General features: G+C 38.5%; 1 protein-coding gene across 1 annotated transcript; it reads right to left on the reverse strand.

The window, feature by feature from the left end:
• Window positions 1-4,040: 4,040 nt before the first annotated feature.
• Window positions 4,041-4,961, reverse strand: LOC139952680 (C-type lectin domain family 4 member M-like). Its single transcript, XM_071951882.1, has 2 exons — window positions 4,676-4,961; window positions 4,041-4,225 (listed from the first exon to the last, which is right to left on the reverse strand). Exons 1-2 carry the CDS (start codon window positions 4,959-4,961, stop codon window positions 4,041-4,043), a joined length of 471 nt encoding a protein of 156 aa, XP_071807983.1.
• Window positions 4,962-24,654: the final 19,693 nt, after the last annotated feature.

The raw sequence follows: 24,654 nt of genomic DNA on the forward strand, positions 1-24,654 counted from the left end.
TCCTTGAGGTGGAAGGCAAGAAGATACCACTACGCCACCTGACTTCTGTGTCCTATTTTGGTTCTCAGACATTCCAGATGTGTAGTCACGAACGCAAATAGTCACGAAAACCTAACCGCTATCTAAACCGCCATCACCCCTAGAACCACTCACCACCAGAGGGCGCTATCATTCATGTTACCCCTATCACCTCAGCTGCTTTGATAGTAGCCTGGTCCCCTGTCGGACAGGTTTTGGTTCAGAACCAGTGATTGGATACCGACTTATATGATATACTGATTTATATGTAAATCTGTTTTGCAAAATGAATAGGTACCAGGTGAATGTCAGAATATTAACGCAGGCTCGAGGCCACTGACTCATTCACGAGCCTCGAAGTGTGACGTAAAATGGTCAGGCTACCTTTTAAGATATTTGGCAATGTTTATTTAAACTTTCCAAAAAGAAAAAAAATGGCTTAAAATTTGAGTCATTTTAAACAGAGAAGTAAACATAATAAGCCCTACTCAGTGAACTGATATTTGTTAGAATACTTAAAAACCTTTTGCCAAACAAATTCCTATATTTCTTGATTAGCATTTGTTTATTGACATAAAATGCATGTTTTCAGTTGCCATGTTAACGGTTAATTAGCCTATGCAGCTAACATGTCTTTGAAAACTGACTTGCTTGAATCTTAAAGACTTGAGGTACCTGTGAATTAAAAAACATTATACTCATGCTGCATGTAATGTATTTTAATTTGTTTACCTTTTTGTGAATAAATTAGGCTTTAATTAAAAATAAAATATGTAAACATGACACAATTTTTACCTAGTTTCCCATTGGAAATGAATACTGAAATCAATTATGTCAACTTTATTATGTCTTAATTATGTCTTACACTTATTAATTAATCAGGAGCAGTTTCACTATTTTAATCAGTAAGAAATTGACAAACTCAAAACGTCCCTCTCCATGCTCTCCTCTGCTCTGTCACGTTAAAAAATAAAATGAGCATATTAACTTCCCCAAACATGCCCAAACTATCTATTGAAATGAACTCCATTGAATTGAATTGCTTTTGCTATCCTCTTTCCAATGGTATACAACTTGTTGGGGTTTTGTTTGTGAAAAAAATGCAAAAGTGACGGACTCCCACGGCGCTCCCAAACATGACAGTATCAAACCAATTCTACAACAAGTACAAAATTATACCTCTGCTCTGTCCCTCCACTGGATGCTCCAGCTCCAGTATCCCCTCCCACTCTAAAATTAAAGAAAGAACTACTGAAAAAAAATACAGTATTTATAATACAGCTTGTCAGCATTAAAATAACAGAGACCAGCCACTCAACTGTTGACTTGTCTTAGAAATCCGTCCGTCGAGTTGACTCACTGACCGTCGAGTTGTAATTGCCTCACCTGTCGAGTTGTCCAAACCGTATAGAGTTGTCCGACGGACGTGTTGTCTTGTACGTCAATCAACTTCAATACACACGTACCAGTTGACACCACATGTCAAATTGTGTGAAAAAATTGCGACCCAATTTGTCATCTTTACCTCTCAATTTTTGTTCTTCCTTTCTTACCTCTTTTGGAGTGGAGAATTCAAGGAATTCAAGCTTTTCAACAGGTTAATTATCCGGCATTCATATACTCAAAACACGTGGAAAAAAAAAAAATTCTACCTCCATGATTCTGCTGGCGTTTAGCTTTTCGGAAATTGTGCAACCACGTAGAAACCGGAACCAGCGACCGTTGTTTCGCTGGTAATTGCTGCAGTAAAACTCTAAGCCAATCAGCGAAGAGGAAGCAAAGCGGTCCAAAGAGGGCGCACTACACTTTTATGACCGCCTGATTTTGTGTTTTCCTCATACAAATATCATAATATCAATATCGTACTTTCTTGGTGCAATGTTCTTGCAATATTGTATTAGTTTTGTAATAAGGGAATAAAAGGGGCAGGGTCGTGGACGTGCGATAAAGGCCCGGTCGAAGACGAGGGCCTTTATCACTCGGTCACGACCCTGCAAGGTTTTAAAGAGCAGTTAAAGTAATTTTTGTACTTCTCTTTTTGAAATGATTAGTTGTTCCTCTTGTTTTATGCTGTTTTAATTTGTACAAGCGTGTCCATTGCCTTTAACCTACGGGTATACTATAGGCTACACGTGATTCGAACATTGATGATCACAGAAAAGCTGATGGTTTAGTCTTTTTTTTCAACAACACCCAGCAGTTTGCTCGCCAACATTTTGCAGACCGTCTCTTGACAAATTGAAATTGCTGCCAGGTTTTATAATTAAAAAGGTGTAAACTTCACAGAACGGAACCGTGCCAAGATCCTTCCATCGCCAATCAAAACACGCCAACAAAGAACAGCGCAACTGATGGGAGTTCTCCAATTACAGCAATAATTCAATTAATAACAAGTTATAAAATTTAATAATAGAATTATAGGGATAGCATTTTTAGGAAAAACTCATAAATAATTATCCGGTTTATAGCGCCCTCTAGTTTAAACACTTTAGGCGCTCAAACATTTGATACCGCCCTCTATCAACAAAAGACATTCTTAATAAAATTGTGAATAAAACAACAAATATGCATATATCAAAAACACTTTCGGCGATTCAAAATCTGATAGAACATCCTACCAAAAGGGGTTCATGCTGAGCTGAAACATCTGACGTCACACTTCGAGGCTTATCATTTACTTCAGAAACCTCCCTTGAGCCTACGTCAGAATCCTTCCAAATGCACCTTTGACCTCGCATTCATTTCACATTGAGATTCGCAGTCAAATCACAGTACGTACAAATATACACCAAAACAACATCACATCCCATACAGTCTCAACTTGGCGTTGGTTGATCATTGTAGCCATTGACCGAAACAGATAGGTCCAATGATATCAATGGATAAACATGCAGTGACGTTGACTTTCTTCTGCGTTATGATTGGTCTAGTCCGAAGTGACGTATAGTGATGTCAGGTTGAGGGGTTGGGGTTAGTTGTAGTTAATTTTGAGGGGCATGGTTTCTTGGGGTTAGAGGGGTCAGGGTTGGTAAGGTTTTTTAAGGATCTGGGTTGCCTTGGGTTAATCTTGGAGTGTTGGGGGTAACCTCGCACAAGTCATTAGAGAAGTTGAGTAAAATACAGTTTTGTGTGCATAATGTAATTTATTTTTTAGCTTGCAGTGCTGAGAAATGATTTTAAAACATAAACATCATCGGTATTACATAGTACTTATATTTTTACAACAATAATTTATTACATATCAATTTAGTCTGATGGAAACACCATGTAACTGTCTCTTCTTAAAAACTTGAGGTGATGTCTTTGTGAGAGCCGGTTGGTTTATTCAATGTAGTCGTTATAGGAGACAGTGACAACGACAGTGACAGTGACAACTTTGCCAGGGCCGTCATTTTGTTAAACTTGTGTACCCGTAAGATTTAACTAATGTATGCCTTCATGTGTATTAAAAGATATTTCGAAGAGAAACTAAACTAATCTTCTTTTTTTTAAAACAGTTTGGTTAAGATATTTAAGATGGATTACCCCATACAACATCTGTCTTTTTGTGTATTAGCAAAGTTTACTAAGTACAATAGCTTGGTGTTTAACAAAAGATGAACACAAAGCGAATGAATTAACCACTGAAAGGGGCAAGTTTCCTTTGGATCGGGCGCTGACCATTAACAGCGTTAAGAAATTAATATGATTGGAAAGTTATTTTAAAAGCAGTATACTGATTCTCTTATATATCTCTTTGTATGTTTTTGTGTTATTTCATGACAAAACACGGCACTCTATTTTGTAGAACCAAATTTTTGACTCCACAAAAACTGCATACTTCGCTGGTTGTATTTCCAGAAGAAAAATATTTGTTTTTGTTCAATCACTACTCACTAATTAGAACGCACTCTATTGAATGTTAACCATTCTTAAACAAGGATAAGGAGCAATTCCAAACAGCAAAATTTCAAGAGATTTTACGGCAATGTGCCTGAATAATCTTCATAAAGAGTAACTCGCCCAGAATATTGAGCAACCTTTCACAGTACTGGTGCTCGTACTGGACGCTGGCAGATTAACTTGTGTGTGCTTTCACAACCCATATCATCCCAGCCTGAAGACCACCATCGGGCGCAATCTTGGTTGTGCCTATCATTTGGCTCACCATCCTTCCATCTCTTGTCTTGCATGCCAATAGTACCTTCATCCAGACACACCCAGGTACCTGAAGCGAGTCAATCACAAAAAAAGTCTAAGAACAAGTCACATCACTTTTGCTGATAGAGCCTTCTCGGTATATGCACCCAAGCTTTGGCATAAACTTCCCAATCACACCAGGGACACAACATCATTCAACACATTCAAAGCACTTCTGAAAGCCCACTTGTTTCATGCCTACCATCAATGACTTTTTATTTCTTCTGTGCCTCAGCGCCTTTGAGCAAACTTTTAAATTAGGCACTGTACAAATTACGTTTGATTGGTGTGATTGATTGATTACATCATTGTTTAAAACAATTACTAATTAGGCAGGCAGTTCAACCGATCCTTCATTTCTCTTAAATCAAGGCTAGAATTGTAAAAGTTACGTTGTGTCTCTCGACCCCGGAAATACAACGAAGTATTATGTCATAAAGTAAAGCTAACCACTGTGTTTCTAGAATTGTGTACAAACCTTCAACAGCATTGTCGTTGCAACCAATCCAGAATGTGTCGCAGTTGCACATGTTGAGGAGGTGTTGTAACTCTTCTTCGGATTGAGGTACAACCATCACCCCACCCAACTCAACACAAATCTGCTCGCCCTCTGCCCATGTAACGTCGGCATCATGCATCTTGTAGCATTTGTCTTGCCACTGCCTCCAAGTTGGGAGGCATGACTTCCAACACCGCCCGTTTACCGCAGCGTAGTTTGCCATCATAAATATACCAACAACACCCAGCAGTTTGCTCGCCAACATTTTGCAGACCATCTCTTGACAAACTGAAATGCTGCCGGGTGTTATAACCAAGAAGGTGCAACCTTCACAGAACGGAACTAACGCCAATAAAAACTCGGCTCATTGAGTCACAAAGAAACAGCGCAACAGGGAGTTCTCCTTTGTCAGCGATAAATCAATCAAATTATTAAAATAGACTTATTATAATTTTGAGTTGTGCATAATAAGCTGTGGCCGCGTAGTCATAAATTTGGATGAGACGAAAACTACAAAATTACAGTGAAATTTACCTGCAAATTGTTTTCTAACGACTTAAAACTTATTTCAGCGACTGTGGAAGATATGCCCAGAATTTAAGTGCATACTTAGTGCATGTATGCCGCTTAATTACTGATTTCTTCTTTGTTTTGTAAATGTTTTGTAAAATTGTGTTGGTTTACGCCAACTGGTTGTGTTTCTGGTCAGTGAACGACTGAACACTATTAATATACAAATACAAATTATCATTTGTAACAGTAAGTTGGGGTCGATCTCTCTTTGTATTTTGTGTTCCCTATACCTCCTGTGATAAAACACAAACCGCCCCCTAACCCTCAACCTCCTCTTCCAACTCATAAATAATTATCCGGTTTATAGCGCCCTCTAGTTGGAACACTTTCGGCGCTTCAACATTTGTATACCGCCCTCTATCAACAAAGGAGATTCTTAATAAAGTTATTAATTAAAACAACTTGAGAAATATGGCTATATACCGCATGTTAAAAACACTTTCAAATCTGTTAGCACATCCTACCAAAATGGGTTCAAGCTGAGCTGAAACATCTGACGTCACACTTCGAGGCTTATCATTTACACCAGAAACCTTCCTTGCCGACCTTACGTCAGGATCCTTCCAAATGCACCTTTGACCTCGCATTCATTTCACTTTGAGATTCGCAGTCAAATCACAGTACGTACAAATATACACCAAAACAACATCACATCCCATACAGTCTAAGAGTGGCGTTGGTTGAGCACTAGCCATTGACCGAAACAGACAGGTACAATGATATAAATGGATAAACTTGCAGTGACGTGGGCTTTCTTCTGCGTTATGATTGGTCTGCTCCGAAGTGACGTTTATAGTAATGTCATGTTGGTTAGAGTCAATATTGAGGGGCTGGGTTGGTTAGAGTTAATTTGGAGGGGCTGGGTTGCCTGGGGTAGAGGGGTCAGGGTTGGTATGGTATTTTTAAGAATCTGGGTTGCCTAGTGTTATTCTTTAAGTGTTTGGGGTAACCTCGCACAAGTAGAGCTTGAGTAAAATACAGTTTTTGTGCATAATGTAATTTATTTTTAGCTTGCAGTGCTGAGAAACTATTTTAAAACACAAACCTCATAAATATTACCCAGCCCCTCCAAATTAACTCTAACCAACCCAGCCCCTCAATATTGACTCTAACCAACATGACATTACTATAAACGTCACTTCGGAGCAGACCAATCATAACGCAGACGAAAGCCCACGTCACTGCAAGTTTATCCATTTATATCATTTGACCTGTCTAAGAGTGGCGTTGGTTGAGCACTAGCCATTGACCGAAACAGACAGGTACAATGATATCAATGAATAAACTTGCAGTGACGTGGGCTTTCTTCTGCGTTATGATTGGTCTACTCCGGAGTGACGTACAGTCATGCCAGCTGCTGGGGCCAATCTCATAAAGCTGTTAAGCAGATACTACTGCTTGACAACATTTCTTTGCTTAGCGAACATTTATCGTGGCACGAGTCACAACAATGTAATTTTGGCTGGTAAGCATTACGTGTCTGTGCTTAGCAAGTGATGATGAACATTTGATGATTAATAAGCTGGGTTGGCACAATCTAAAATGGAAATAAGCTGTTCGATCGCTGGTGTATTGGGTCTTGATTGACTAGGCCTCAACCCTTATAAATACAAACCCATAAAGTATAGAGAACACATCGAAGCACAAACAAAAACCATAACAAATTCAAATCAATTCAAATAAAGACACCAACCAACCAAAAGAATGTAAAGATGACATTTTGTAGGAGCTTTAGGCGTTTTCAGCGAACTGGAACCGTGATTTGGCAAACAATGTTTAACTGTTGCTTTTCTGTCCTCTTTAACCCGATCGTGACGTCATTGGGGGCAATAACCTGTCGGCCATTCACCTTCACTCCACAATTCTTGTCAGTAAAACCAAATATTAGTTTTGTAACAACCAGTAAGTATTATTCTCTAGGGGGCATCTTGAATTGATATGAGGTGGTAGCCAGTAAGTGGTTAAGGTCATTGACATTAAACGATTGATTGCAAATATACAACTTATCTTGGATGTTTTGAAAGAGCTACGAAATAAAGGGTTTTGTTTACTGGGTACTTTTTGTATGACACAAAACACAAACGTCCACAATTGACATTCAACTTAAACGGTAATGGTAGAAAGATTCTCTTAAAACATTACTTGCTGAGGTGCTTCGTTTTTGAGAAATGGGTAAAACAATTTCACAAAAATAATTTTTGTCTTGATAAGACGAAAATTATGTTAGCATGTACAACAAATTACGCGACTCTCCTGAAAACCTTGCTCTGTGATTTTTACCTTTTTTCTCCAAAACTTGACGGCTGCTATCGAAGCTGAATCTTTCACAGATATTAATGTTACATACATCTTCATTCACAGTGAGAAGGGATTCATGTCATGATATCAACTTGATCTAAAAAAAAAATATCAAAACCCTCTTAAACTTAACATGTTCGTGTAAACTATTAAAACTATAAGCACACCCGCGCGACTTCATTGAAGACGAATCCAAAGCCGAAGCCGTGGTTTAACTCGAAAAGGGCCAAAGACAAACTGATCGAATATCGCCCTCTAGTGTTGTTGTTTTGTGAGGTGTGAGCGGATGTGGGAAGGGGGTAACGGGTATGTACTTTTCAATGAACTTCAGTCTTCAACGCGACATTTGCCTCCACATGAATGCAAACTGAACTTAAAACGTAATTAAATATGGCCTATTAAACACAGATATATAAATAACCGCCAGATTAATCATTAAAGGCACTGGATACAATTAGTAATTACTCAAAATAATTGTTAGCATAAAAACCTCCTTGGATAACGAGTAATGGGGAGAGGTTGGTAGTATAAAACATTGTGAGTAACGGCTCCCTCTGAACATAGAGTAAGGACTTTATAGCATGATTTTGAAAAAGAGGTAATTTCTCACTCAAGTAATAGACTTCAGGTCTGCAGCTTGTTATTAAGCACACAAGTTTTTGCAAAAAAGGGTGTTTTTGTTTTGTTTTTTTATTATTCTCTTGAATCTATTGAGTCAAAATTGTCAAAGATTTGTTAGTTTATGCATATTATTTTCGAGAAGCATCTAAAACCACACCTGTTCACACAGTCATTGAATGGTTGTTTAGTTTATGATTTTAAAGGCAGTGGAAACTATTGGTAATTACTCAAAATAATTGTTCGCATAAAACCTTTCTTGGTGACGAGTAATGGGGAGAGGTTGATGGTATAAAACATTGTGAGAAACGGCTCCCTCTGAAGTGCCATAGTTTTAGAGAAAGACGTAATTTTCCACGAATTTGATTTCGAGACCTCAGGTTTAGAACTTGAGGTCTCAAATCAACCATCTAAACACGCACACAACTTTGTGTGACAAGGGTGTTTTTTTCTTTCACTATTATCTCGCAAGTTCGATGACTGATTTAGCTCAAATTTTCACAGGTTTGTTATTTTATGCTTATGTTGAGATACACCAACTGCGAAGGCTAGTCTTTGACAATTACCAATAGTGTCCACTGCCTTTAATTTGCAAATCATCGTTTCCATATTTATTGTATCACCACAAACCGCTGAAATCCTGATGAAATGGCGGTTTATAAAACATTTTTCTATTTTACTATTGGGATACGTCAAGTGAGAATGCTGCCTCCATCGCAGTCATGTCCCCTCGAATCGAATAACAATAATGCATGCTAATAATCATCTTGCAATTAGGAACCAGTCTTTTTTGTTCTTCCAGCCTCGGTTTGGTAACAATGATTTTAAAGTGAGAAATTCAAGATGGCTGCACCATAATAAAGGTATATACTGGTCTTTGAAAAATTATTACCAAAGGTGTTCTGGACCAGCCGTCGATTTCTCAAAGAGTTAGGACTCGTCTTATCTCGAGTTAGGACGAGTGACTTGTCCTAACTTAGGATTAATCTTAGTGTCTGCATGCTACAGCGCAGGGTTGGAATCGTCTTAAGTCATATAAGATTATTCCTAAGTTAGGAAGAGTTTGGTGAAATCGACGGCAGTTCCTTTAAAGTTTGCGGAAAAAACATACTGGATGACAGTACATCACCTCGCCTTATCTTTTCGGACAGTGATGACTTTGTAGAAACGGAACCCACAAAATCACTTGATTTATTTCGACGCGTTAGGAAGAGGCGGGTTTGGAACACCTCAGGGTTCACTGCAAAATATGCGTCAGATTAAAAACAATGTCAGATTTACTGAGTGTAGTAATAGGACAAGATATAAACCACAGGTTACTTGGTACATCCTGTGCAGTCAATCTAGCGGATGAGGGGTGGGGGGGGGGGGGGGGGGGTTGCAAGGATAAGTCTGTCTTAAAGGCAGTGGACACTATTGGTAATTGTCAAAAACTAGCCTTCACAGTTGGTGTATCTTAACATATGCATAAAATAACTAACATGTGAAAATTTGAGCTCAATTGGTCATCGAACTTGCGAGATAATAATGAAAGGAAAAAACACCCTTGTCACACGAAGTTGTGTGTGTTTAGATGGTTGATTTCGAGACCTCAAGTTCTACATCTGAGGTCTCGAAATCAAATCCGTGGAAAATTACTTCTTTCTCGAAAATTACGTCACTTCAGAGGGAGCCGTTTCTCACAATGTTTTATACCATCAACCTCTCCCCATTACTCGTCACCAAGTAAGGTTTTATGCTAATAATTATTTTGACTAATTACCAATAGTGTCCACTGTCTTTAAGCCCCTTTCCAAACGAGGAGAGCAACTTAGCAAGGATCCCTTGCTAAATTATAGCATGGTTGTACAATTTTACAAAATGTACCTCGTGTGAAAGGACAACACTGTTGACAAGTTCTCTTGCGAAATCTTGTCAAACATTGCTACGTTTTACAACCATGCAAAAATTTAACAAGGGGCCCTAGTTAAATTGGTGTTGTGTGAATAACACTTTAGGATGCAATGTGAAGACCCTTTCACACTACACATACTTAGCATGGGTCCATTGTTTAATTTTAGCATGGTTGCGAAGTTTTTTACAAGGATGCGTTTCGTGTGAAAGGACAGCGAATTTGAGAAAATTTCACTAGGGACCTTGGACAGTCCTTACGGTTTTTTCTCTTTGACACGAAGTGAGTTTCTGCATGTGTTATAGTCGCCAATTTTAATGGCATTGAACATTGTCAAAGACCAGTATTTTTTACAAGGATGCGTTTCGTGTGAAAGGACAGCGAAATTTGAGAAAATTTCCACTAGGGACCTTGGACAGTCCTTACGGTTTTTTTTCTCTTTGACACGAAGTGAGTTTCTGCATGTGTTATAGTCGCCAATTTTAATGGCATTGAACATTGTCAAAGACCAGTATTCTCACTTGGTGTATCCCAACATAAAACAAAATCTATAAAATTTTTTACTCAATTGGTCATCGAAGTTGCATAAAAATAATGAAAGAAAAAACATCCTTATTGCACAAATTAATTTGTGTGAGTTTCAGATGCCTTACCCCGTTGTTGAAAACTACATCATTTCAGAGGGAGCCATTTCTCACAATATGTTATGCTATCAACAGCTCTCCATTGCTCGTCACCAAATAAGTTTGTATGCTAACAATTATTTTGAGTAACTACCAATAGTGTCCACTGCATTTAACTATGTGCTAGTTGCAGTGCAGGAGTACATTTTCTCAAAGTTGAATCAAGTTTATCAACGTGTCTGGCAACTGACAGTGCACTTTCAACATTACACACTCGAAGATTTATGAGTGATACAAAGTTATTTTAAAAGCTTCGTACTTGGCTTTTATTGATTGACTGAACTCAGTCCGTCGCTGTAAGTTCAGAAGGTCTAGAACACTGAACTTGACCCCCTCCAACGGTCATCGACGAATACGGAGAAAACACTTATCTATGATAAGAACTTCCATCACAATATTAATGTTCTTATAGTGCAAATGAAGTGGATTTCACAAAGAGTTAAGACTAGTCTTGAAGGCAGTGGACACTATTGGTGATTACTCACATTAATTTTTCGCATAAAAACTTTCTTGGTAACAAGTAATGGAGAGCTGTTGATAGTATAAAACATTGTGAGAAACGGCTCCCTCTGAAGTAACATAGTTGTCGAGAAAGAATTTATTTTCCACGAATTTGATTTCGAGACCTCAGATTTAGATTATGAGGTCTCGAAATCAAGCATCTGAAAGCACACAACTTTGAGTGACAAGGGTCATTTTTCTTTCATTATTATCTCGCAACTTCGACGACCAATTGAGCTCAAATATTCACAGGTTTGATATTTTATGCATATGTTGAGATACACAAAGTGAGAAGACTGGTCTTTGTCAATTACCAATAGTGTCCAGTGTCTTTAACTTGAGTATTTCCCGTTAGTGTCCAGCGCCCTTTAAAATTACGTTTGATAAACACAGAAGTGACTAGACGTTGGGCCGCCACCAGCAAATCAATTATCTGCCATGTATAAAAGAAAGAACAAAGTTTAAAATGATAAGTTATCAAAATTGTTGTTTATAAGTTATTAAAATTGTTGTTTATTTTTATTTTTCATTGTGGCATATGCAATCGTTCTTCAACGTTCTTGGCCGATGTTTATAGTTGCTACAAAATACTGTTCACTTTACAAAGTTCTACATGATGACGTAAGGCAAGTGATAGTGGGAGGTCCTCAATAATTGAGGCGGACGTGCATTTTTTTCTCATTTACCATCGATCCAGTAAACGCACTAGGCACTGTCGGTATTTACCCAAAATATTTGTTAGCATAAAGAAAAACTTGGTATTAAGACTAACTTGGTATTAAGCAATGGAGAACTGTTGATAGTATAAAACATTGTGAGAAACGGCCTCCTCTGAAGTAAGGTAGTTTTTGAGAAAGAGGTAGCTTCTCACTCAAATGAGACTTCAGGCCTGAAGCCTTTATGCACTTGAAAGCGCGGGGTGTTTTTTCTTCCAATATCTCTCGCTACTTCGATGACCAATTGAGTCCAAGTTTTTACAGATTTGTTATGCATATGTTGGGATACACCAAGTGAGAGTAGGCCTACTACTCTTTGACAATTACCAAAGGTGTCCAGTACCTTTAAGCATGGCGGAAGAGGCGGAGATGTTGGGTCACAAAGTACGAGGCTCTTGACAATAGATAAGAATGATTGGACAGGTTTTAACTGTTGCCAAGAGTAAATACAACAATTGCGTGTCATGCATCGATCTGTAAATACATTTCTTATCTCTTATTAGTGTGTAACTCAAGGGTTTGAACAGCGGGCTGTGGTTGGGGTCACTTGTACTTTTCTATATCTAGGTTCAGTGGTTTTTTTGTGTTTTTTTTTTTTTTAGTCCAGGAAGTGTCTCCATTGATAACTGCGTTACTTTATTTTCAACAGTATAGGAATCATAGATTGCAAAAATGTGCTTTATAACCAGACAGATTATTAAGTGTACAAAGCAGTGATCATGACTTCAGGAATTCAAAGTGCATTCTTTGTCGACAAAGTGTAAAATCTGTCGAGAATGGACAAATCTAGAAAATACAAATCCATACAGGTCTTAGGGGGGAGGGGGGCTATATTAAACTATTTCTTATTTCCATTAGGAATCAATGCAATTATATGTCATAAATGGAAACTTATATTGTTTGAAATTGGTTTTCAACTGAACAGCCCGAATCGTAGACTTGTGGACAAGTCGTGAAAGGTCTGTCGCGGTGATAGTGTTCCGAATCTCCCCGCGATTTCCGCGGTAGTCTCGCCAGAATACTGGTCTTTGACGTTTTACCACAACCATCCAGTGCCTTTAAAGATGCTATGTCAGATTTTTGGCCGATTTGACCCAACAATTTTGATTTAAACTTCAATTATGACGGGGGTCGAGAAAGTTACAAGCTTTCATTTGAGCCATTGCTCGAAAAAGTCCGCCAATTATTAGTAGCAGTGAAATAAAGTGCTCAAAATTAGTTTTTGTCGGGATCCCGACAATATATCACGTGACCAATTCTTATGTGTTTTAAAAGACACTTTTTAAACTTTTGTCATGGTTCCTGACCAATAAAAGTAAAAGTTAAAACAAAATTCGTTAGAGCGGGTGATACTCTTTGAAAATCATTCACTCATAAACATACAATTATTTTTTAATTTTGGGGGCCAAAAATCTGACATAGCATCTTTAAGCCAAAGGGAATGGTCATCTAACGTCCAGTATTTGCACCCCCAAATTAACGCGTCCACGATAGAAATTGGATGATCACGCTTTGTGCTGAAATCTACGCCTGAATATTGCGCTCAAATTCACCCCTCAACTCCGCGAGGCGTCGTTTTCCTGCTGTCAATCGTGGCCGCAAATCCCTCTTCAGTTACCGGTGTGTTGTCAGCCTGTACAAAAAGACTGAATGAACACGTTCACGATCGCCAACTTAGTTGTAGTCCAACTGTGAACTAGCTCTGACAATGTAGCGGTGTAGCCCACAAAGTTTGACGGCTCAAAAGTAGTTGGCGACAGGTAAAAGGAAAACTGCCCGTAACCGCCCTGGGGCATTCGGCTCGTATTCACCGGCAGCCAATCATGCGAGCAACGCCGTCAAAACCTTCCAAACATGAGCATTGTTCTCTGAAATATATGGCAGAATTGATCTTTTATTCCCCGGCTGGATTCTGAAAATTTTACTTCAAAAGTGTTTGCTTTCTTTGTTAAACGATGAAACAGTTTTGCTGGTTTGAAACAAAGCCATCACGCGAGCGATTGTAAGTTGGTTTTTTTGATAGATGCACTTGCACTTTTTCTTTCATGGTTGGGCTTAGAGCGGGGTTTGCCTTGAAATATTGCGCGTGTACATAGGGTCATGCTTTATCAGAGTTGAACTCTTTGTGCCACATAAAGCTTGCACTATTGCTGGGCTGTATGGCCCAGGGTCTCAACGCTACAAGTTGATACATCGATCGAAATCAAATACCTTTATATCAAAATATCTAAAGAAATATCTTTGAAAATAGTCTTACTTTTTTTCTTCTTGAATGATTTATTTATTATGTTTGCAAGGACAAAAAGAACTCGAAGTAAAACTTTTTAGACTAAAAAACGTGTTCGTCTTTTTTTTTTAAACAAATTGTTCTACTCTAAAAACTAGCGAGTTGAGGTATCGCGTAGACCAACACTCAATTGAATATCAATTCTATGTAGAATTTATGATGTTTTAACGAAATGAAAATAGTTTTAACTTTCTCAGTACTTTTAGTTTACAATTAATTGTAAATACAAAATATTAATAGGGAAACATCTAGACGAAACAGGGACAAATGTGAGGATAGTTCTGTTGCAGAAGGTGGCACTTTTGGGAACAGCGAGGATCCTGAAAAAAAAACTCTCGAGATCTAAAGCTAGGGGGCGTAGCCCGACACTAGGAGTTACCGGCGCAATGTTTCTTTTGTAAGTTGTGATAAGCTGAGAACAGTAGTAAGTAAACTTAAACAACCAAAAATAAAAAATAAAATACAAAACAACTCAATATTTTGGAAGAACATTCACAACTCATGAAACCATTTTACTTTTACGATGAAAAAATACCTGAAAACACCAAAAGCGCCCTCATCGTGTACAGACAACAGCTTATGAATATGCAACAGTTAAACGCAGTCTGGTCGGTATATTTATTGTATAGTAGTAATTTAGGATAACTATAGTTTTTAATGTCAGACCACAGAGCTATATATATATATAGCTCTATATGTCAGACTTATACTTCAAATTCCTGTGATTGTTTTTTAATCATTGGCCAATAAACTATTCTACGTTTAATTGTATGCATTTGATATGGACACATTACAAAGTTAACCATAATTTGGGATTGGTGACGTCACCACACGTACCTGGGAATCCTGCCTGATTATCGGGCATTGGCCTTTACCAAGAACTATTACTAAAAAAATTGTGTTGGGAATGTATACCTTGTATTGTCCATCCGCACCTTTCAATCAATCATTCTTACCAAAAAAGTCTTATCTCGCTGTTCCAGATTCAACCCCATAAAATAGAGTGCTACAATAGTTCCTTAACAATCAGCCACAGGTTACCTGATCAAATAAATCACAGCAAAAGGGCAAGTCACAATACCCAGGGTTTAGCCTTGCAAAGGCCAACAAAAGTGAGACAATAGGATGCAACCCTGAAGCAACAAGCTAACTTTTCTATGTCAGCCACAAAGGGCTGTAATATCTGAATGATTAGTAGTGAGCTGGCAGTGGTACCCGGTCGTCTGTGTGCTTGAGTGTGTAGGGACCAGCCCCCGCGGCACGTACAATCCCAGATTGCTAGACTACCCTTCACCATAGAATGACGACGACGTATGGGGGTGATTTGAACTCTCAGAAAGTACATTGGTCGATGACCTACGTGCGAAACTAACTGCCAAAAACCCTCCCTGCGTTTTGAGATTTTAAATTGATGATGTAAACCAGTGCTGCTCTGTGTTCAACATCTCTTGTTTATACAAACAGTTTGTCATTTCTTCTCCCATTTCATTATTTGTAGTTGAGCCTGGAACTCATTGTAACAACTTGTGAAGTTGAGAGTTAGTCATTTTTTCTTCCATTTCAATATTTGTAGTGTGGCCTGGAACTCATTGTAACAACTTGTGAAGTTGAATGCAAAGAAATTCCATGTGAAATAGTTGCAAACTGATTTCACTTTTTAAAGACACTGGACACTATTGGTAATAGTCAAAGACAAGTCTTCTCACTTGGTGTATCTCAACATATGCATAAAATAACAAACCTGTGAAAATTTGAGCTCGATTGGTCGTCGGAGTTGCGAGTTAACTATGAAAGAAAAAGACACCCTTGGCAGACGAAGTTGTGTGCTTTCAGATGCTTGATTTCGAGACCTCAAATTCTAAAACTGAGGTCTCGAAATCAAATTCGTGGAAAATTACTTCTTTCTCGAAAACTACGTCACTTCAGAGGGAACCGTTTCTCATAATGTTTTATACTATCAACCTCTCCCCATTACTCGTTACCAAGTGAGGTTTTATGCTAATAGTTATTTTGAGTAATTACCAATAGTGTCAACTGCCTTTAAATAACTACTTTAGCATCACCTGTAGACTTACAGGCAATGCAACCCAACCCTTGACGACCCAGTATGTGAGCTTCAAGATATTTGCAACAACCACAAATCCTTTGTGAAAAAGTTGCGATTTCGCTTCACAATTTAAATATGAATTTAGTATTAACACAAACGGTCCTTAACGTATGAGCAATGCGACCTAATACTTGACGACACATATATAGTTTCAAGCTCTTTTCAACAACCATGGAGGTAGAAGTAGACCCTTGATTTGATGTCAACCCAAAAGGTATATAGTGCCGTGCTTATTGTTTATGGCGAGCCTTTGTTATACTGTTCTGACAATTTAAGTAAAAAGACTAATGTGCAGCCAGAGGGGCCTGTCCAGTTAGGCGGTGGGTGACTGTACTTCCAAAGTGTCCCTCATCAAACCAATTCCAGGTTTATAACAAGAGGACACAACTTCGGCATTGGAGAGAGTTCTTTCTCTTGCAGCTTAGCATGTTGGCATTGATAAACGATTAGAAATGCCAGCAATAGACACAGTGTTGGTTCAACTGAACACCCTGGGGAGGGGACGAGGGACACAACGGGGGAACGACCGACCCATACAGGACGTTTAGATATCTGTATACACCCAAAAGGTGACTGTACTTTCTCTACAGGCGCCACTTCAAAACAACAACCTGGCCTATTTGTATGGTTTGTTCGAAATGTCTTTCCCTTGTGAAGTGTATCTTTGAAAGACATGCAGGGCCGGATCCAGTAACAGATCTTTTCCTCTTAAAGGCAGTGGACACTATTGGTAAATACTCAAAATAATTATTAGCATAAAACCTTTCTTGGTGACGAGTAATAGGGAGGGGTTGAGGGTATAAAACATTGTGAGAAACAGCTCCCTCTGAAGTTCCATAGTTTTCGAGACAGAAGTAATTTTCCACGAATTTGGTTTCGAGACCTCAGATTTAGGTCTCGAAATCAAGTATCTGAAAGCACGCAACTTTGATGACCGATTGATCTCAAATTTTCACAGGTTAGTTATTTCATGCATGTGTTGAGATACACCAACTGTGAAGGCTAGTCTTTGACAATTACCAATAGTGTCCACTGCCTTTAACATCATAGTCCCCTTACTAGGTGATCTTGAAGGTTGAATTCGTGATTTAGCAAGCGGTGTCGCCTTCTTAAAAAGTGTAAGATTTCATAAAATGAGGTTACCCCGAAATGTCCGTGTGGTAGTTGCCTCTTAGCTACTGTTTGATACATTCAGAGAATAGGTGACTCTTTGTTTTTTATGCAGTTAGAAACAAATTCCAAATTTAATTTGAATTGTTGTAACTTTATCATTAAAGGCAGTTGATACTATTGATAATTGTCAAAGCCTAGCCTTCACAGCTGGTGTATCTCATCATATGCATAAAATAACAAACCTGTGAAAATTTGAGCTCAATCGGTCATCAAACTTGCGAGATAATAATGAAAGAAAAAACACCCTTGTCACACGAAGTTGTGTGCGTTTGGATCGTTGATTTCGAGACCTCAAGTTCTAAATCTGAGGTCTCGAAATCAAGTTCGTGGAAAATTACTTCTTTCTCGAAAACTATGGCACTTCAGAGGGAGCCGTTTCTCACAATGTTTTATACCATCAACCTCTCCCTATTACTCGTCACCAAGAAAGATTTTATGCTAATAATTATTTTGAGTAATTACCAATAGTGTCCACTGCCTTTAAAAAGTGACAATATTAGTGTTTAAGAACACATCATTTTATGAGGGTTCTCATTTGGCTCAGGCACTATACATCCGCCAAAATGTAGTCAACAGTTATTAAAGAAGTCTGCTACACTGCCCCAACAAACCCTCAGTGGTAGCGGCTGCGACAGGGACAACGACAACGCCACACGACAATGACAACAGCAAAAGAGACAAAACACAATAAATCACTCCAGCAAACAATCAAGCATTAAACAAGCAAACAATCAACAAATATCCCAGCAAACAACAACAAACAAACAAACACATCCATCAAACGAACAAACACCCTCAACGAAAAACAAAAAACAAGCACCCCAACGACCATACAAACAAAGAAATAAACAAACTTATGCTATATCTTTATGACTCAGGGTTTTGAATTGTGTTGTGTTTGACCGTATAGCCCTTGGGTCATGCTCAATCTTCGAAAAACACATTTCAAGGTCCACAAAATGACCAGCCAAAATGTGGTTTAGAAGTGCCTTGTTCAAATAAATCAACTTAGTTTACAATAAGTAAAAGTCAAAAGTAAATTCGTTGCGATTTTTATCTGTTCCTGTATGAACACCTTAAAGGCAGTGGACACTATTGGTAATTACTCAGAAGAATTATTACCGTAAAACCTTTGATTACGAGTAATGGGGAGAGGTTGATGGTATGAAACATTGTGAGAAACGGCTCCCTCTGAAGTAACATAGTTTTCGAGAAAGAAGTAATTTTCCACGAATTTGATTTCGAGACCTCAGATTTAGAACTTGAGGTGCTGAAATCAAGCATCTGAAAGTACACAACTTCGTGTGACAAGGGTGTTTTTTTCTTTCATAGTCATCTCACAACTTCAACAACCAATTGCGCTAAACTTTTCACAGATTTGTAATTTTATGCATATGTTGAGAAACACCTATAGTGAGAAGACTGGTCTTGGATAATTACCATTAGTGTCCAGTGTCTTTAACTTGGATTAAACATAATATGACAGTTGATCTGTACTAAAAAAGAGCTACCATACCATGCAAAACCCATGGGCTTTCCTGACTTTTACGACCGCATTATTTGCCAGAAAATATTTGAGATAACTGCGATTAATAACATATCTGTCATTTCTGAGACCTCTGGCCCGCTCTTTTAACGAAGCCACAAGGGTCCATTGCTACATACAGACATTATGGTGGCTATTTGATGTCAAGAAGAATTGGGGGAACCGTTTTATTTGTAGTCTACCTCCGTCATGCAGGGCCCAATTTCATTGAGCTGCTAAGCACCAAAATTTGCTTAGCATGAAATTTCTTCCTTCATAAAAACAGGATTATCGACTAAATTTCTATTTTTTGCATATTGCTTGTTACTGGTATTCAGCTGTTGTTTGCTTATCCTGAAAATCACGTGAAAATTTGGCTGGTTATCCTGTTTTTATCAAGGAAGAAATTTTATGCTTAGCAAATTTGTGTGCTTAGCAGCTCTATGAAATTGGGCACACGTCTCAATTTCATGGCTCTGCTTACCGCCGAGTTCTGCGCTCACGATTCCCTGCTTACGTCCGTGCAAGCGCCGAATTTATACGCTAGTCTTGTAAGCGTAGAATGACTATAGTAACGACGCGCAGAAGCCAAAGTTAGCCGCTAACCCGTGAAATACGCTTGCCGTAATATAAGTACAGAATTCCCTGCTTCCGTAAGCGCCGATTCTGTGCTTACGGTTAGCAGAGCCATGAAATTGGGCACTGATGTCTCTGTTTGGTTCTTCACTAATATTATGACAACAAGGTAAATTAAGAAATAAAATGCATATGCCTATAGCATGTCTTTTTTGTACAAATAATCAACCAAGCGAGTGCAAATACAGTTAAAGGCAGTGGACACTATTGGTAATTATCAAAGACTAGCCTTCACAGTTGGTGTATCTCAACATATGCATAAAATAACAAACCTGTGAAAATTTGAGCTCAATCGGTCATCGAACTTTCGAGATATGAATGAAAGAAAAAAACACCCGTGTCACACAAAGTTGTGTGCGTTTAGATGGTTGATTTCGAGACCTCAAGTTCTAAATATGAGGTCTCGAAATCAACTTCGTGGAAAATTACTTCTTTCTCGAAAACTATGTCACATCAGAGGGAGCCGCTTCTCACAATGTTTTATACCATCAACCTCTCCCCATTACTCGTCACCAATAACGGTTTTATGCTAATAATTATTTTGAGTAATTACCAATAGTGTCCACTGCCTTTAAACAATCCAGACAATGCACATACAACCATTAATTAAAAAAACAAATAATGGCCTGACGTTTCGAACCTAGCAGAAGAAAGACTATCCATTGGTCGAAACGCCAGGCTATTAACTATATTTTGCACTTTTATACCATAGGTTATTTTGGTTGACAAGCAGTTTACAACTCCTAATTCTATTTTCCCACAAACATTTAGCCCAGTAATAAAACAATGAGCGCTAACCCATAAGCAGGAATTGCTGTTTACCTGTCATGTTTAAATTATTTTTTAAGCAGATATTTCCTGTAATGTAAAGATAACGCACTCTTTTGAAGCTCGTTATTTTGTTTTGGTCATTTCGTTTCTTTACAAAATGACCCTGTAATTAGCCTATTATCGCTGTTCGAGTTCCAAGAATAATATGCACGTCAAACAGCCGTAGAGTGGCACACACCCAAAAAATATGAAACCTTAAAAATCAGATTAAGATTTCATCGAGATCAGCCGCATGTTTATAAAAAATTCTAATGAGGGGTCAAAGGTGGCGATAAACAAAAAAAAAGCAGTTGGTTTTGTAAGATATGGACAATTGAACTAAGGCCCGTGTAGATAATCTGGGGCTAGTCTGTACCCGACAAAAAGTACAGTCACCCGTATAGACGGCTTTGGATTGGCGCGCAGCAGTTTACTGAACTCGGAGCTATTTGGGCTAATGGACTATTATTCTATCAGTATCGCAGCAGTGCTGGTCTGCCACAGGCTGTGTCGGGGCAAATGGATGCAGTTATCGAGCGGTTGCTGGCCCCAGTTTCACTCAGGCTTTGAGACCTTTTGTATAGATCAAGTTATTTTGACCATGACATGAATCCATACTCACTGTGAATGAAGATTGTCATTTCACCTGTAGAAATTTCAGCTTTATATTACAAGTTTTTGAAAAAAATCACAGAGCAATATTTTCAGGAGAGTCATGTCAATCCGTTATACGTGTTAAAATATCTTCCGTCTCACCGTATATAGAGCAAGGAACTCACTACGAGACGAACATTATTTTTCGAGAAGTTGTTTTACCCATTTCTTAAAAACCACATCACCTCAGCAAGTAATGTTGCAATGTAAGTTTTCTACCGCCTATATTAAACCGTGTATACGTTTATTGTAAACCTGTGGACGTTTGTGTTTTGTGTCGTACAAAAAGTACACAAACGTCTTACCTATACATATCATGTTTTCTCGGATCAGATTTTGTTTGTGTTAGACTCGCTCATTTTGGTATGCTCCATCAAACCTCAAACTCAAATGCATTCTCAAGAATCGCAAAACTTAAAAACTACATCACCGAAAACTGAGAAACACAAATCTGACAGATCTCACGTACTACAGTCGACCATGGTGACTGTACAGATACACGATGACGTCATCAGTGTGTACGTGATTCATGTTACGTGTTTACCTTGTTTCCTTTAGTTAAAGGCCAACTTTTACAGCTCTTGATGATAAACTGTTCCCCAACACCCAATCGGCTTATTCATAATCCTCAATCAAAATCATATTAAACACTGTGGACACAATCGGCCCTCTGTTGGCGAGGTATGTGCAACTTACGAATACCTGTCCCTGGTCCCCTGTGGACAGGTATTGGCTTTACATGTAGACACATGTACGTCGAATTTAACTGCGAATCTCCAGAACCATGAAAGCCATGTGAAATGATGCGAGGTCAAAGGTGATTATGTACGTGGGCTCACAGCAGGGCCAAATTTCATGGCTCTGCTTACCGTAAGCACATAATCGGCGCTTACGGAAGCAGGGAATTATGTGCTTACGGCAAGCGTATTTCACGGGTTAGCGGCGAATTTGGGCTTCTGCGCGTGCGTACTTCACGTTACTAGGCATTCTACGCTTATAAGGCTAGCGCAGAAATTCGACGCTTGCACGTAAGCGGAGAATCGCGATCATAAGCGCAGAATTCGGCGGTAAGCAGAGCCATGAAATTGGGCCCTGATCTCTGGCGTAAATTCACGAGCCTCAAAGTGTGACGTCAGATGTTCAAGCTAGCCCAAACTCTGTTTTTGTCGGCAAACTTTTACTAAACATCCACACAAATCAAGCCTGTTGTCCGTTAACCCCTAAACATTCTTAGAAATAGTGCACCCCTTTATTTATACTAAAAAGCTCGTAAACTAGGCATGTTAGAATTGTCCAGATAATATGGCGCACGTAAATGAGATTCCAAGGTAAAACTCTCCAAATGCCATAGATTGTTTTGAAGGATGCCAGTGGTAGGCCTTGGAGTACTGTTTGCGACAAAATGAAGGGAAATGATGTGAAGTGATTGATGTATACCAGGTTTTGTCATCAAGAGAATAGACGAGTATGAACGGTATGCACAGCTTTCTACCATTAATTGAGACTACATCAAAACGCAGTACAACAACTCTAATGGCTGTGAACAGTGAAGTTGAACTGTTCCCTATTTCATATTTTTTTTTTAATTCTTGTTTTTAATTTACAAGACGACGGGTTTTAGTATACACATAAGGCAGTTGCGAAAAAGTAAAAAGATAAATAATTTAATAATGGTGTGTGTGTTTTTTTGAAATGGTTGAAATATGTCTACAAGACTTCATATCACAGAAACCTCTTATTCTGTTTATTGCACAATAAAGTAGTGCCTGGTCAATGACGCCCTACTAGCAGTGATATCAATCATATGAACACTGTGTTCCTATAGCACGTTCACCCCAATATAGTATTTGAGAGTGATCTACATAGTACAGCATGATTATATGGGGTCACTCACCGCTTACAGCCGCCCTAGGGTCCAAGGGCCGCTACCACACGAGTCCCTTCAATAACTTCAAGAAATATAAACCAAAGGAAGCTTAACCAGAGCAAAAAATACTCCTCCGATAGTACCGTGCGCAACCATGAAAACAAAATCTGAATAAGGAATTGGGGCATAAGATAAAAGAGAGAGTAAACCCGAAGGTAGATTTGGTAGTCAAGCGAATCTTTTACCTACAGGAGCCTACTTGAATATCTATACCGATAGGTCAACGACAATTCTGAATAGGTCGGCTACCGTCTTAGGCGAAGTAGCGAAGGGTTACGTGCGGGCATCTGGATGCGACAGCTTTTCCTGAACTCAGGTCTGCATTTGTGTTGTTTGCGTCTAACTTTTTTCTTGTTGACAAATCTAAAGCATATATCGACATCTTAAAGTAACCAGTATCTGATGCGATAGCTTTGCATACGTGTTGTTTGCGTCTAACTTTATTCTTGCACCTTTTTTAACAAAATCTCAAGCGTTTATGCACAAGTTACCAATATCTGATGCGATAGTTTTTTCCGGACTCGGTTTGCATTTTTCGTTTGTGTCTAACCTAATTCTTGCACATTTTAAAACAAAAACTCAAGCTTATATCCACATCTTTAAATTAAGTTATAAGAATCTGATGCGATAGTTTTTTTCTGAACTAAGTTTGCATTTGTCGTTTGTGTCTAACCTAATTCTTGCACCTTTTAAAACAAGATCTCAGGCGCATATCTACATCTTAAAGTTACTACCAATATCTGTTGCGATAGTTTTTCGTGGAATTGGTTTGCATTTGTCGTTTGCCTTTCAATTCTTGCACCTTTTTAAACAAAATCTCAAGGGTATATATATCCACATCTTAAAGGCAGTGGACACCTTTGGTAATAATACTCAAAATAATTATTAGCATAAAACCTTACTTGGTATCGTAATGGGGAGAGGTTGATAGTATAAAACATTGTGAGAAACGGCTCCCTCTGAAGTGACATCAAGTTTAGAATTTGAGGTCTCGAAATCAACCATCTAAAAGCACAACAACTTCGTGTAACAAGGGTGTTTCTTCTTTCATTATTATCTCGCAACTTCGACAACCAATTGAGCTTAAATTTGTACAGGTTTGTTACTTTATGCATATGTTGAGATACACCAACTGTGAAGGCTAGTCTTTGACAATTACCAATAGTGTCCGCTGCCTTTAACAAAATCTCAAGCGTATATGCACATCTTAAAGTTACCAATATCTGATGCGATAGTTTTTCCCGGACTCGGTTTGCATTTGTCGTTTGCGTCTCAATTCTTGCACCTTTTTAAACAAAATCCCAAGGGTATATATATCCACATCTTGAAGTTACCAGTAGAGTATGCTATCTCTACCACCTTCCTAGCATCAAAGTTCGAATATCAACATTAGATGCATGGTTTGATTTGCTTAGGACAGGTCCTTTCGAATGTCAGAAAAATTTTTTTTTTTTCAAATTCAAATGCATGTATTTTATGACCATTGCCTACAAGCTCTGCTTCTAAAATGGATCCCTCTGCAGTGTCATTATTTATTTTCATCTTGATATATCTTTACT

The sequence above is a fragment of the Asterias amurensis genome, chromosome 20, assembly GCF_032118995.1.
Source record: "Asterias amurensis chromosome 20, ASM3211899v1".
Classification (NCBI taxonomy): domain Eukaryota; kingdom Metazoa; phylum Echinodermata; class Asteroidea; order Forcipulatida; family Asteriidae; genus Asterias; species Asterias amurensis.